At 39.9% G+C, this 16,427-nt stretch overlaps 1 protein-coding gene across 7 annotated transcripts in view; it reads right to left on the reverse strand.

Annotated features, from left to right (window-relative positions):
- MAP7 (microtubule associated protein 7) overlaps positions 1–16,427 on the reverse strand; it is a 109,637-nt gene that overhangs the window by 90,786 nt on the left and 2,424 nt on the right. For 2 of the 7 annotated variants that reach the window (XM_066546869.1, XM_066546867.1), the window contains exon 1: positions 7,772–8,337. The exons of 1 other annotated variant lie outside the window; for it this stretch is intronic. In XM_066546869.1, coding sequence (XP_066402966.1) covers positions 7,772–7,901 — 130 coding nt within the window. In that variant the 5' untranslated portion in view covers positions 7,902–8,337. Of the gene's footprint in view, positions 1–7,771; positions 8,344–16,427 lie in introns of those variants that run through there. 4 more of the 7 variants (XM_066546872.1, XM_066546871.1, XM_066546868.1 and 1 more) reach the window with 3 other exon arrangements.

The raw sequence follows: 16,427 nt of genomic DNA on the forward strand, positions 1-16,427 counted from the left end.
AACCCAGTTTCTTCTTGTTGACAACTGCACAGATAAACTACATAAAAATGTGCAGAAATACAGCTAATCCCTGAGAAAAACTGTTTCCTCCAGAGAGCTGAAGAGCAAAACTAGGCTTCAACAGATCTGAAGTAACTGGATGAAAATCTATTTGTCCAGAATAAAACAGAACAAAAACTTCAACAAACAATAAAAATCAATCTCGTACCACCATCTCATTGAAGCTACAGAAGGTATTCATCTACTTCAAAACAACTCAGAGCTCCCCAGGAGAAAAACACAGAGTAGAGTTACAGGTATGTGCCAGTACTGACAAAGCAGTTCAGTTTTTCACTGGTATAGCCTGCTCCAAACCCCTTGTCTCCTCCACTACAACAGGGACACAATTCTGCTTTCTGGAGAAACCTGCATCCACGTTAAGCTGCAGTGACCTGCCTTCTGGAACTTCATTTACTCTAGCCATTATCAGCAAGTTAATCATTTAAAGGAGAAAGTGAAGCTAGCATTCAAGTGGTTCTCCTCTGAAACTGCCAGCATAAAAAGAAAATTTATACCATCTGCATGCTACCCCTAGTCATTCCTCCCTTGAACTTGACTAAGCAGTTAAGGCTACATCTACACACTACGATGAGGCTTGGGACAATTCAGTCATGGGTTTCATGGTTAGCCCTATAAATCAATGTGAGTTTTATGCAGAATTTAGTAAATGTGATTCCACTCTGCTGAAAAAGAAAAATAATTTACTTCAAGCAGCAAGTTTTCAAAGTCCAAGTTTTAGAATACTCTGATTTAATTTCTGATACTTCATCTGCATTTTTGTTTATTAAACATTGGCTCTTAGTGTCTCTTACATTCATTATACAAATCTGACCTATAGACATCAGTGTCCACTCAAACCATGCTTCAACTCAATGCATCTAAAACTCATGAGTTTCAAGCAGTGCTTGGCTGCAAATACAATGCACTGTGAGATGCACCTTCAGTGACTAAAGGCAGTTCATTAAAACAGAGCAAATTGCATTAATCATTGTGGCATTTGTTCTGGAACATTACTGTTGTGGTCTGAGGTTGGGTAGACTAGATTAAATAATACCATAGCATGTCTCAGCAAACAAACAAAAAATCCCACATCCACAAATCACTTCTGAAGAGACGTCTGATAATGCCATGAGACTCTTTTGAGATGCTGTCATTCAGAACTCCTAATTCTCAAACAACAGAAAAACAAGGCCTCCGGTTGTAAAGTACAGATTGAATTCAAAGAAGCCAGAAAAAATTAAAAAGGCACAAAAATTATTCTGTAGGTAGATAAGAAAGCAAAGAAGGCACACATGTGAGCTTGTGTAGGAAGAAAAATTATGTACTCCCACTGAATCAGCTGATCCTGGTAATACATAGAGCTCCATCACCACTCATGGCCACAAGCAACGCCCTAGGCCAGTGCTCATTAATTTCTCTGGAGTTCAACATGACAAGCAAAAGCTTTTCCCTTAAAAATAAATTTAGACTGCTACATACCTGGGTAAAAAGCCAGCTTAGAGGGAGTGAACAGATACAGCAGTTTCTGAGCAAGCTTTGCAAACAGCAGCAAGAGAACCAAAACCACAATCACAAAAACATCAGGTGATAAAGTGCAATGTATTTCTTTTGAAAACATGAGCTAAGCTATTGCCTCAATTTTTCACTGCAAAATAAAAACATGGTGTGTGTCACACAGTACAATAGGAAACGGGAATCCATTTCTTCTTGCTGTCAACTTATTCCAAAGTTGTGTTACTGTATAAAGTCCTCTAAATAGTATTATTGGCATATTTTCAGGGAAAAAAGAATGCAACAAGAACTCAGAGCATTTCAGGATTCTTGGACAGATCTATCACTCTCCAGGTTTCTCTTTTTCCCCATAAGAAATGGCCATGAACCCACATTCCCTTTACACTTATTTTCCACACAGAATCATATATCAAATTCCAGTTTTTTAAAGTCATGACTTTTACAGAGATAATAGGGAATAGGGAAAAATTCCACTGCTTGCTGTCAATCTTTCATGAGTGGTGTTTCTTTCAAGAAATTCTTTCAAGAAAGCTTTCTCAAGCTTTCTTGAGAATTATCTCAAACTGAACACCAATCTCTTTGCAACTTCAACAAGCATCCCATCCTGCAAGTACAGTAGCCAAATGTTGCATCCTATTCTCCCCAGTTCAGCAGTTCTGCTGAACACCATGTTATCATTTAGACCTTGGTTGAAATAACTGCATGTACTTAACAAAAGCTATTTTGCAAAATTCAGTCTTTCCTTAGAAGGGATTATCCTAGTTCACATGCCAAGTTCAACTGAATGCACCTTAACAAATAACTTAAACTTTCAAAACTATCAACATCATATTTTTTTTTTACTTTTGCCATCAATGCACTCAATGTCAAGTGTGCTCCCTGAACACATGAATAGACCACAGGCTGTTTCCCCCCAAAAAAGTAGTCACCAAAAGAACTGAACAAAATCCTTCAGAATCAGCCGTGGAAGCCTCTTCTCATGGGACTGAGCTAGAAGTGTAAGATGATTCTCACCCAGCACAGATAAGCACTGTCAGTAATCCCAGCTCACACTTTGATGAACAGGCTGTGTTACAATACAAGCCAAGTCCTCAGACCTTGGACTTTCACTCTGAAAGCCAGAGGGACTGAACAAATCAGATTTGCTCTACTGGTCTGTAGACACATTCCCTGCTATCCCCCAGACTTCCAGCATAGTCTCTTTCCTTTACTGCTTATAAATTTCTTCATGTTAGGATCTCTTTGTCATGGTTACAAATGGGATGCTTCCTGCTACCTAGCACCTACAGCTATGAATGGGGACTCCCTACAAACAGAGGCAGGGGTTTCCTGAAAAAAACACCAGTTCGTTTTGTATCCCCAACAGCTACACTGTAAACAATGAATGTAGGGCTTTTAAAAGAATGTACCTCGCAGACACTTTGAGAGGCATTTCAAAAGACCTCATTGCAATCTACAACTGCTTTGTGCAGGGAAGAGGAGGGGCAGACAGTGATTTCTATGCTGACCAGTTACAGGACCTCAGGGAATGGCCTGAAGTTGTGTCAGGGGAGGTTTAGGTTGGATATCAGGAAAAGGTTCTTCACCCAGATGGTGGTTGGGCACTGGAACAGGCTCCCCAGGGAAGTGGTCACAGAACCAATCCTAACCGAGTTTGAGAAATGTTTGGACAATACTCTTGGGCACATGGTGTGATTCTCAGGGATGGTCCTGTGATGGGCCAGGAGCTGGACTCAATGATCCTTGTGGATCCCTTCCAACTCAACCTTTTCTGTGATTCTGTAAATAAATGTCCAGAAGAATCAAAGATACTTTTGGACCCCTCTTCTCCTGACCTTAGCTAGCAGAAAGAAAGGAAGTGCACAGACACATCAGCAGAATTCAGTGGAAGGTGCGGGACACCAGACCACACTGTCTGGGTTCTCAACCCTGCCCCTTTACACAACCAGCATCGAAATGAGAATTGGTTCCTGTCCTTCCTTCCATCCACCTTTCACTCACTTTGCCTCAAATGCAGATGGGCAAATAGGGCTATATATTGTCAGAAAAACCTCCAGTACTTGATTTTGGTAAGCCAGTTCATCAGCCTTCAACAATTGGCTCACCATTTTTTGCCCCAAACAAACTGGAGGTCAGCCTCCTGACCAGCATCAAGAGGCCCCATTGAGAGCCACCATCCCAGGCAGTTTTGTTGGTTTAAAGTGTGGTGAAAGCCAGAGACTCCACTGTCATGCTGGATCCTGCCTGAGGCACAGACTCTGCAGCGTGGGATAAAATTACACTTCCACGCCCCATGCAATACCTGTTTTGTAAGTATACAGTTTCAGTGTCTAGGACTATCAGTTTAATGCACCTAAGATGCCAAGTTCCCTTTTCTTTCAGGTATCTTAAGTTTGCTTTGGGTATAGACACACAGTAACAGACAACAACTGAACTACAAGTTAGACAATCTGAGTCTAAAAAGAAATATGTTTCCCTATCACATGCAGAACATGGCAACTAAGCACCCTAACAGTCATGATATAAGAAATCTCCTCCATGTCTCTGGAAGAACAAATCTTTCATCTGAAATGAGCAGTATGCACAAACATTACCAGCCACAGAACAGTTGCAAAATCTGCTGGTGATCACTGACATCACTGTCATTCACCAAGGGACTGAAAAAAGCCCTTCTCTTGTTTTCAAGATGACAAAGAATCAGTGCTACTGTTCAGAAAGCTAAGGCAGGTATGTCCAGCTTTGTATTAGCAATACTCACTCAGTAGATTAGAGGTACCCTCTCCCTTGATGAGTTTTAAATAAGCAGGATGGTGAAGGATTCCATTGCTAAATTGAGACTTTTCACTAACTTGTCACAAATGTCATAATTATTTCAGTTATTAAGTATTCAAATTCATAACCCAGAAACATAAGCATTGCTTTTCCAGCCTTGTCAAGTGATAGTTTTAGAAACACATTATCAACAGTTGAGAAGGTCCTCCTCCTAAGAGGAAGGAGAGGAAGCATCACTTTAAAATTTCATAAAATTGAGCAAGGTTTTAAGACTACATCCAAGGAGCACAAAATTAACAGAGCAGAGGAGGGAAATCTTCTAAGGCACATTGAATTGCTTGTGCCTGAATTCAAGGAATGGCTGAAGCTGAAGTTCACACACACAGGATGGATACCTGTAATTAAACACTAATCTACTCAAAGTGATGTATTTGTGATTTATGTACAGAACCACATACATACATTCTCTTCAGTCACAGAAACAATATCTGTTTAACTACACACACTTTAAGGAAACATTAAGGCTGCTAAGTGTGTGGTTCTCTTCCTGTTTTGCCTGTTTTCTTTGTGAATATAGACGCAGAACTGCAGGAAAGCTGGTAACTAAACCAAAAACCAATTCAAGTGCAGAATAAGCTTCTGTAAACCCATAGAAATTGTATTTGAAGAGTGTACTATGTAGCAAAATTCCTGAATATTATAACAGGAAAGGAGAATAAATACTGTTAATAAAGGTAAAAAAGGATAATCAAAGTAATTTTTATTTGCACTCTTCTACTACACAACAGCATCTCAAGACACCCCTGAAACAGTGGGTGACATACAGATATATAACAAATATGCAGGCCTTGTTCCAAAACCAAGAAGAGGAAAGGAAGTTGAAATATTTGTTGAAAAAGCAGTAAATACAGTTCACATCAAAGCAAAGGAAAGATCAGGAGCACTTGGCTATAAAGGTCATTGCATGCTTTTCATATCTCCAACATTGTCATTATTTGTTTTCACTGGAGAAACAAACTCATTTTGCCCACCAGACTCCTCCAATTACAATGCAGACAGCCAGACAAGCAGAGGAATGGCCAGTACTAAAATCAATTTAGAGAAAACCTCACAAAGGCCAGCCACTTTAAGATCCACATAAATATTTGTTTCCAAGATGATAAAACAACTCTCATAAAAAGTCTAATCAAGGCTTAGTAGTCTAAAAAGATCTGAACAATGAAAATATTGATTATTTTAAATCTTGTGATGATATTGAAATACTCTTAATGGAGGAAGGAACTTCTTTGGAGTATCAGATCCATTAAAGGCCTCTTGGGTTTTAAACTGCTGTACAAAGACAGGTCCAGCATGATAACAGAAATTGCAGATTAAGACAACATTTAGCCCATTTCCCACAAAGACAACCCTGACTTAGGATGTGCTAGAGAGAAAAAAAAAAATCTCAGTAGCTGCAGGTGCTTGCTGAGCAAAAACAACAGGTAAAGAACTAAGAAAGGCAAACTCTGTAAAGAAGCAAGAGAAAACAGACACTAAAGATTCACAAAAGCCCCATGTGGGTCCATCACCCAGTCAGAGCTGCACTGGAGTGAACTTTCTTGGTACCAGGTGAGAAGAACAGCATCCTGAGTACATGCATTCTTCATTACCAGGCATTCCAGGCTAACCCACCTAATGACTGATAACATTCAAATGTACAGACATAGGTATTTACCAACAGGTATCACTGTGCAAATGGTGTACTGTTCTAGAGACACTATGAGCTACTTTAAATATTTAGTAAAATGAAAAGCAAATGAATATTGTTCCAGAATATTTTGTACCATTTCCTATATTATTTCTCACCAGGAGTAGTCAAGGTAAGCTGACAAATTTTTTATCTTCTTAAAACTGCATGAACTTGTTTGCTTGCTGTCTGTGCTACTGTTCACATGCATCTGCTTACATTTCACAGCAACAATAGAAAATAAAGGAATAATCAAAAATCAAATCTCAGTTAAAACAAGAGAGACAAAGGATAAGCACATATGTGCAGCTCTTGCAAGTAGAAAAGAGTAGCTAAGTCAACAAATTGTTGGGAAACTAGCAGTGCCATTGAATAAAACCAGGCAAATTATTGATTTTTAGCTTTATGGACTGTTGACTCTGGAAGCCATCCAGTGGGTGATAAAGGAAAGTAATATGCTTCTTAAAACATTAAGAACTCAATAACCTCATGCTAGAGTTTGGATCTCCATTTTATATGGGCAGTTTCAAATACACAGAAGAGCAGTTAACTTACAGCATACACAAGACCCTAACACAACAGGCATATTAACAATGACTGGCAATATATATTTTATCATGAAACTCTAACCAGTTAAGTTTTTTACTATTCTGAGAAAAAAAGAGTACAAGCTGCAAACTCAAAAAACCCAACAAATAAGACCTGAGTTCTGAATTTGTTTGTAAAAGCTTTTACAAGAAAAAGAAAATAATCAGTTAGCTGTAAATTATTCAGTTCTAATAAATACACATGCTATAAATTTGCTATTTAAATGCTTTCTAGGCTCTCCTGTTACATGGTAGAATGGTAATAACTGAAATTTAAAGCAGTGTCTTGAGGCTACAAACTAACATTTGTTTTGTAAACAAAAACTGGTACAATCCACCCCCTCCCTCCGCCCCCCCAAAAGGAGTGCTCATACACATAGAACCACTCGAAGAAAAAAAAAATAGTCACAATTGTAAGTAGCAGAATCCCTGCCAGACTGAGTTTAAATACGAGGATCCATGTAGGAAATAGGAATTAAATAATACAAGGGAGACAGTGACTACACAGGCTTAACAGACCTACTATCCTACTATAAATCAATGGCCATCAGTATCCCTCTGCCATCACTGCTTACCTACCCTAAGCACCATAAATATGTTTCTTTAACAATTTTTCGGGTTTGTGTTTTCTGTTTTGTTGTCAGACAAAAAGTCAGCATATTAGAACAATGTGTATTTTTATACTCTGCCAAAGGCACACTGCCCCTCCCGCACACAAGTGGAAGTATGGACAGTTTCACATTGTCTTTGGCAAAGCTGTCTTCTGTAACAGGCAGGCATTGCATTCTCTACTCTCCAAGCCTACCCTTCTTTTTAACAGTTTTTTACCCAGACTGTAAACAGAAGTCAAAGTAAACACACAGAAACTCACTCATATATTTCAGATACAGGACCACTATCCCTACCAGAAGAATTGTGATTAATAACGAAAAAGTATTGTTTTCTTCACAGTCAAAGCAGCCGATTGCATAACAAGCCAGGGGATTTAAACACACCTATCATGCACAGCACATTTGTGAGTGCCAAACTGCACCAGTCACTTACAGACTCTGTAGCACACAGAGGAGCTAATAAAACACTGCTGTGCCTGCTATCCCTCAGGCAGCCCTGAGTGCACTGCAGAACAGTAACGTACCTTTCAGTCTTGTGGAATTCCCATTTTTTTGCTGTTCATCCTCTTCATTAATGGTGAATAAACCTGGGGGATTTGGCCTGGCACTTTTCTTCAGTCTCTCTTGTCGGAGGGCAGTAGTTGAACCAGGCATGCTGCTGTTGCCTCTTGCTTATTAAAAAAAGTAAGAAACTCCAGCCCCTAATTAGCTGCTAGCTGCAACGCTGTCTGCTCATTTGAGCACTTGTAACAGATCCCCTATGGATAAGCAGTATGCAAACAGCTGACAAATACCAACATCTAGTCGGCAGGAAAGGCTTGCAGTTGTTCCCCTCCTTGAAGAAAAGCCCTAATCAAAGGCACATTGGTTTGGATGCTGCTCTTTGCTGTCTTAACCTGTTCAATCAGATCCCAGCCCACAGCTCCAGGTTCCTCGCAGCAGCACCTTCTTCCCTGCAACCTTCTTCCAGCCACAGCACACTAAAATATTCAGCACGCAGTACAAGAGGAGAAAATATGATACGCCGCTGTTAACAGTTGCCCTGACAACACGGACACATCCTAATCAAAGGAGGGTCTATGAGTGCTGTCTCCTCAGCTGCAGCGAGCCAGCCTTGGGAACGCTGTCTCCTGCACGCTTGTGGAGAGCTGGAAGCTCCTCGGCAGCACGGGCTGCTCCTTCCTCCTCTCCAGGCAGCGGGAGAATGGAGCTGCCGTTGCACAAGCAGATGAGCACTGAGTGAAAAGAAGCCTGGAAGGCACCAGGCATGAACCTGCTTTTTGCTCAGCTGTTCTGCTTATTCATGTTTAAAAATTTCAGCCTAACCTAAAACAATGAGGATGAGTCCTCTTCTGTATTTGCATGTGCTGGGTGTCGTGTGTGCCGCCGCCCCCCCACCCCCTTAATCACCTTCCTATGCAGTACATACCTTTTGCATTAGGAATGCATACACCCACAATTACAGACAGGTGTTGGAACATTCTTTTCCACATGTGAAAACGCAAAAATGAGAATTTCTAGTTTGTGTGGAAAGCATGGGGCAACAAAATTCTGAAAATTCTGTGCCACGCCATTAGTTTTACAGCATCAACCTTTAACATACACTTCACAAAATGAGCAAAGTCCAAGCAGCCCAGGTAGTTTTAGTTAATTGATTTCCCTCATTAAAAAAAAAAAAAAATCCAGCATTCTGGATCCAGCTCATAAAATCCAGCATTCTGGATTTTCTTAAGCCATTTACAACACAATGCTTGCTCACAAGTTTGGCAGTCTGAATGTTTCATCCTTCACAGCTGCAAATGCCACTATGCAACATGCCGGATATTTCACCTGAGAGACACCTTAAACTTCATCTGCTTCCACCTCAGTTCAGGGTGTGCTCACCATTTCAAAATGCTACTGAAGAAAAACTGCCAGCTGGAATCACTCTATAATTTCAAAAGTACATTATTTTTCCTCACTTCAGGGTTGTTTTGTTTTGGTTGGTTTTTTGTTTGTTTTTTTAAGAGAATCTTGATGTAACCTGATCAGCCACCACAAGATGGCACAGACATTAGCTGACAAGTCTGTAGGTGGCTCATTGAAAACTGCGAGTCACACAGATCTATGTGATCACCTCAACAACAAGGGTAACAAAACCAAAGCAGGGTCAGAATTTATGACATGAACGATGCTGACTGCCACAGTGGCCTGGGATGCTCTTTACAGAGGAGTCCTGGATCATGCTCAGCTGGCAAGATAGCTCTGTCCTTGCACATCTCAGGCTCATGAGCCAGGACCACAGCAGATTGAGAAGAACACAGCACCACCTGAAGGCTCAGCTGCACCGTTCTTCCCTCTCCAGCACAGCCACAAAACACCCAACCAAAACAGAAGCATTTTTCAGGACCAAGCCCAGAGCCCATCTCTAGCATGTATTTCCTCCTGGCTACACCTTGGACTCTGGGTGTACACGGAAGCTGCACATGATGACATTTGTGTGCAGTTAGAGACGCTTTGTACTACAGGGTGTGGACAAAAGAGTAAGGAAAGAAGCTCTAACACAAGCTGCTCTTTGCCTCAGCAATTTGCCTTCTGGCGTTTATACAGGCACCACTACTTTATTCCATAAAGAGAAGCAGCTTCATTCCTCAAATCCCATCCACCTAACGCCTCCCACAAACACTACATAACAGAACACACATCATCACAGAAAGTGGACAGTAGTTAGTACCATCACAGTTTTCCATACGTGCCAAGATTTGCCAAGAGAAAAAAGTAATAGAAAACAATATTTATATGGCAGCTTCATTAAATATTGCTCCACCCCGTTTCACTGCTTTAAGTCCCTAAGTAAGGATTTCTACCCTTTTAAAAATTATGTTTAATCGCCTTTGATTAGAAAGTCCTTAAATAGGCATTTCAAAACATGCCAGAAGTATGTACACAAAAATACACCTGACTGGAGCAGCTTCCCACCTTACAGGTATGTTTACTGTTTCAGCATGTCCATTTCCCTATTATGCAGAACAGCTACAGGACTGAGAATTACTTCCTTGGTCCTTGCAGAATCCCCCACACCCATAAGAGTAACTTGCCCTCCATGCAAAATGTAGTAATAACCAAGTTTGACGCTTCAGGGGCTGGTGCAGATGGATTTGGGCAATGACACACAGGCAACTGATGGTACATTTTTCTTCCTGTTGACTTACTAATGCAGAGGTGACAGAGCAAAAGTATCAACAGCACATTCAGCTTACACAGCAAGATTTTATTTCAAGGTCCCTGTGGTTAAAAACTATGCCAGCTCACAAAATGTTTTCAAATGCCTAATAAAATTCAACCTACTACGTATAAGAGACACCTATTAAAATAAAAAAACCCATAACTTTAGGCACTTGGGAAAATTTTTTTTTTCTGAAAAACATTCCTAAAAATACTATTGAACACATATTAAAGATACCAGCACTGCCTAAGAGACTGTACTGACAACTCCCCCTTCCTCAATCCACTGGTTGAAGGAAGAAAAAGAAGTTCCTGAGATATTCCTAGCAGGAAAGCTTTGCTTATTTCAGCCTTGTCTCATCTACGTGGGAGCTTCTATAGGAAAACTGGGATGAAAGCAACATTCTCCTGAGGGAACAAAGGGGTGGATAATTTTAGGAACAAGGCTTTTCAACACTTGGAAAAAAAAAAAGACAAAACAAACAATTTTCTTAAATAACCTCTATTATTGATATTTTTTCCCCCCTCTAACCACTAGTCATCCATGTTTTTGTCATTAAAACAATCACAGCTGAGCTCTCTTACTGATGGAGTAAAACTCTCTCAAGAGAGAGATGGCGTGAGGACAACTGTGTATCTTGAGGGCACTGGGTCATTTATGGGTTTTCCTTTTTACAACACCTGCAAACTGATTATCAGTCAAACCATGACACTTAAACACACCCACTTTCACCAACTAAACTCTATAGGTGTAATTACCTGCACAAACCATCATCTGATATGCAGCAGTCTTTAACAGCAGTTTAACAAGGACTATTAGGACACTTAATATCATGATATGGGAAATGTAAATATTTAAGACAATATGCTGAGAGATGTTTCTGCTTCATCATCAGGTATTAAGACTTGATATCTTTACCTATGAAATGCAAAGGAAGTTGAAACCAGTCACCATGGCTGAATTCTAGATTTGCTATCTTCTTTCATTAACAGGATTGTTTCATTCCCTGTAAACTATCCAAACTGTCCATGAAGTTCATTACTGGGATTTAGAGTATAATGAATTGCACTTAATTTTACATTCCACAGCCACAACCTTGTGAAAGCTTCCCCTCAACTTGCATGTATTTTGTATCAAGAAATAGATCAAGTAAATATATTATTTTAGCATACATTCCTTTACAGATTGCCACTATTCCATTGTTTTTTTTCTGATTTTCTTACAACTGAAGAGGTTCAGGGCAAGGTAGTTATCTATGTTAGAATTTTGCTTTCATATTCATGTTTTCCCTGTGTGAAACAAAAGGGTTCCATTGGGAACTAGGTTCCAAATGTTTTTTTCTTGGGGAAAAAAAAATCAGGAAAATTCAGTTAAAATCTCCCATCCTGTTCTGCAAAAAACATTACAACAAAAAATTTTAACATACCTAATCATCAAAACACACAAATCATATTTTGCATAGATTTTTCATATTTTCAATATTAATAATCTGTAGCAAAAGCCTTTTCTAAGAACTCATTTAAAAATACATATTATAGGCAGTGCTGGATCATACAAATCTCAAATTTGAAGGGATCCATAAAGATCATCAACTCCCTCTGCCTCACAGGGCTATGTTGGAATATACATAAACTAACTAAATTCCAAACTCAATCTGTTCCTAGTTTTCTTCAGGAATCATATGTCTGTTTATTTTCTACTTCACTAGGTTTTGAATCAGGAAGTCAAGCCTAAAAGATGGAGAAAGTAGGGCCTGTTTTGTTTTCTGGTTGGTTTTTTTTTTCCTACTCATATGAGAAAACAGCTATTTATCCAGCCTTAAAGCACTGGAAACTTCCTTTTCTCTAGCATTTAAATCTAGGACAAAACAAACCAGCCTTAAAAAGACAGACAGGATTCATCTCCGTACCTCGTTTTGGGGTTTTTTTACAGTTAACTTGGAAATAGCCAAAATAGCTACTGTATTAGAAAAAACACTTTCTTCCATTAAGTCAACCACTGTCTCAAACACCTAATGTTTTTCATTGCAGCTCTCTATTTTCTCTTCCTTCTACCTCTTGTTTTCCAAAAATGACACATAGTAACCTTGTCTTTATAGACGTTTCTAAGTTTCTCTTCAAAGATATCTCTAAGGCCTCAATTTTATACACAAGATAATAAAGGACCAGCCAATTATTTTTACTGCAGTAATGTAAAATTTAATTGTACTGAATTATTTTCAAACAATTTCAGTATATAAACATCTGATATAATAATTGATTTCTTCTTTTCCCCTTCTTGGAAGGAAAAAAATTGCCTCTTGAATTAATCAGTAGGAATATAAAATGCTAGAGAATAAGAAGGGAAACCTTCTTCCCAGTTTGCTGTTGTGCTGACATGCACGGCGCCACACACTGGACCAAGGGCTGTTAGAGCTCCTCAGAAGTGACTAGGCAGAAGGTAAGTGTTAACTGTTTCCCCTTCTGTCAAAGAAATCTAAACCTGTGTGCATTTCCATGCATAGGAAAAATTTAGGAGAAGGCTGGAAGCCCTACCCTGTTTCAGTCAAACTCATTCATCAGCACAAAAAGGCACATGAACATGAGGAGAACTTCTTCATCAAGAACTTAAGAGTCTCATCATTCACAAACACTTTCCACACATACACACCAATAAAACAATCACACAAGACTTACATTAACAAGTCTGTCACATGTTTTAATTAAATTGATTTGCATAGTATGACTAACTATAAACATTGCACAAGGCACACCATGATGAATCAGAAACATATTTGATCATTCTTAGTCAACACTATTTTTATATAACAGAATGATGTTGGATCAGGCCCTATAGTAGAACATATCATGTGATTTCAACCACTGGTCATTTAAATAATGAAAGGCAGCAAGGAATTGGGAGTTCACAGGACAGTAGCAAACAGGAATTTGGTAGAAGATAGAAGTTATGAATTCTAATTGCCCTACAATTAATACCCAGGGCAATGTTGTCACTGCTTCTGTCTGGGGGAAAAAAAACTAAAACAACAACAACAAAAAGCAGCTTATTTTTTTAGAATACCTGGGTTTAATACGTGTCAAGAGAACCAAGCATTTGTATAGCACTCAAAATTAAGTGCACTTACTAAGTTTTCAGTAGAAATGAATACTTCAAAGACAAGGCTCCAAGCTTTTTTTCCACAGAAATGGGGACATGAAAGAAAAGAAACTATGTCAAGACCAAATTAAAATTTTTTCCATTGTTGTATTACCGGCATTAGTATCTGATGGAGGGAATCCTGTGAACTGTGTTAATTACCAGTGCTTTCCTGACATCTTAGTTCCCAACATGTTTCTTAGAGGATGACCAAGATGTCTGGACTTTTGGATAAGGAAGAACAGAGTTTCAGACAGAGAGACAGGGATATATTTGAAGACATCAGTACTTTATTTCTCCCCTCATGAGTCCCACAGCAACTCTCGTCCTGGAGCACAAATCATTCCATCACCTCTCTGAAGAATCTCATTGCCAACAAGAGTCAGGGTTTCTAACTCCATTTATCTGAACAGCAAGGCAGCCTAGTCCTGCATGTCATCTTAGCAGACACCTTACAGTTGTTTCCCCTGAACTCTGACAGATCTCTTAGAATACATATTTTCAAGTTTTGTCCCTAAAGCCTACTTGTTTTCATGAAAGCAACTATGGCACAACTCCAGAACCAACACTAAGGGAGAGATGCAGAATTAAACCTTAACCAGTTTCACAAATACACCATTTCTCATGCATGTGTAAGGTAAAAGAAGAATATAATATACACAGAACCTTTTCTGCCATAGTTCCTGGCAGACCACTGCATTTCTCTAATAGAAGTCACATAGAGGGGATCCCCTCCCTGAAGGAAGGGCAGATACACAGAGTTCCCACAACAACTGCAGCAGCAGCACACTGTGTCTTGTATTGTGGATGTAGACTCACCTTCTTTTCTGCTTGAAAAAATGTGTATGTTGTTGCAAGATAATACAGTATTTACATAATTGAGGCAATTATTTCTCTGATCATTTAATTACCTTTAACACTACAAATAATTTTCAGCTCTAAAGTATTAAATTTGTTTATCTGGGATAATAATAAATCATGCAAATAAAATATTAGCCATCTCAGAGTATGGTAAATTTACAACTTTTTGCAGTTTGAAACAGCACATACACAAGTACATCTCTTTTCAAAACTAAGCCCAAGGAAAACAGCAATGCATACTACTTTAACTAAATTAGTAAAACTTCTCTTTGTGTACTGGAAGTACCACATAAGCCAGCTGTTTGACTATCACTTAACAGGCCTGATTCTTCATAAACTTTTTTTTTTTTTAATAACAGTGTTTGGTTTTGAGGCTTTTGTGTGTGGAGAGTTACTATGGTCTTGAACTCTAGCGTGGGGGGGGGAATTTTTTTGGACAGGGTTGGATTTTTGTTGTTGAGTTTGTGTTGCTTGTGGTTTGTTTCACACACACACACCTCTTTTTTTTTTTTTTTACTAGTAATGCTGGGTGTAGGTGGGTGGAGAAAGCCTCACTCCCATTACACAATAAGCACAGAAAAAGGCTCGTTTCAACTTTTCCAAAGTGTGTAGTCCTTGCACAGACATTACTTGACCAACAAGAGATACCCAGCCACAATACTTGAACAGCTTTCTGAAGCTGAGGGATGGCTTCTATGAGGATTTTAACCTAAATTTAATTTAGTTGTATCATTTTCATTCTACAAGGTAGTGATAAATCTGAGTCTCTGTGCATTTAGTACTGCCTCAAAAATCGTTAATGTGGGACTAAAGATATAATCACAGGCTCTGAGACACGATTTCATAGCTTGAATAGATTTTCTTTAGAGGGGAGATGGCAATAGAAGAATTGCAGATCCACGATTTATACACCAAAAGATAGAAAGGATTCGCAATGTGCTAACGTTTAGATAATCACAGATGGAAATCAGAGCACGCCCACCACACACAAGCATCAACACCTGCAGCGTTTGTGAGCACCCACCCTCGCGGCAGTCCCTGATCCCCACACCTGGAAACAGCTCCCACAGTGGCTGTTCACGGGAGGGGTGAGCGCAAGGAGCCCTGGCCGGGGCAGAGGTGACCCCCGGGCGGCACCGCAGCCTGTGCCGGAGCACCGCGACATCATCACCCCGGGGCCGGTGGCCGGGCACGGGCATGGTCCATCCCCTCCTCCGGCTGCAGTGACCGCCCTGCACCCGGCAGCTCCCCCTGGGAAGGACACGGAGCGCCTGAGCTGGCCAGAGAGACAAAACCCGCGTGTCTCAACACCGTCGTGTAAACTCTCCCCAGCAAAACACGTTGGAACCGCTGGGAAAGAGCCATGGGAACCAGAGCATGCCTTCAGCTCCCAGACACTCTATGCTTTCTGCACTTTTGTGTTTTCCCGAATAATTTATCTATTTGTTAGGAAACAAAAAATAAACACAGAAAGATGAAATTTGATTTCTTCTCAGATGGAGAAAATACCAGGCTAAGCAAGCAACAGATCAGCAGTTAAAGAGCAAACACCTCAAGTTTTCAGCTTTCACAAGCCACTTGGCACTGACATGATTTAAAGGGCAGATTTGTTTTGCAGCAAAAAGCACAGAGTAATACTAAGCTCACTTAGAAGACAGAGCTAACTACAACAGTACACAAAACCACGGCATTAAAGCTTCTTTGCAATGTTACAAACACATAGCTCTCTCTGTTATCCCAGAGCTTAAGTAAATTGTTACCTGTGCACAGAGCTGGCCAAGGCAGCCCAGAGCACGCATGGGGAACTCTCACAGGCAGAGACATGCCTATGTTTATGGATGGGCAGCCATAAAATGAGGTGCCTCAGAAGCTTCTCCATGTGGCATTCCCCACAAGAGGGCTCCTCTCATCTCAGGAATCACTGAAGAGCTCGTTAGCGCTATTAGATGCTCGAGTAGCTATGACTGAAAAATTCTAAC

The sequence above is a fragment of the Molothrus aeneus genome, chromosome 3, assembly GCF_037042795.1.
Source record: "Molothrus aeneus isolate 106 chromosome 3, BPBGC_Maene_1.0, whole genome shotgun sequence".
NCBI lineage: Eukaryota > Metazoa > Chordata > Aves > Passeriformes > Icteridae > Molothrus > Molothrus aeneus.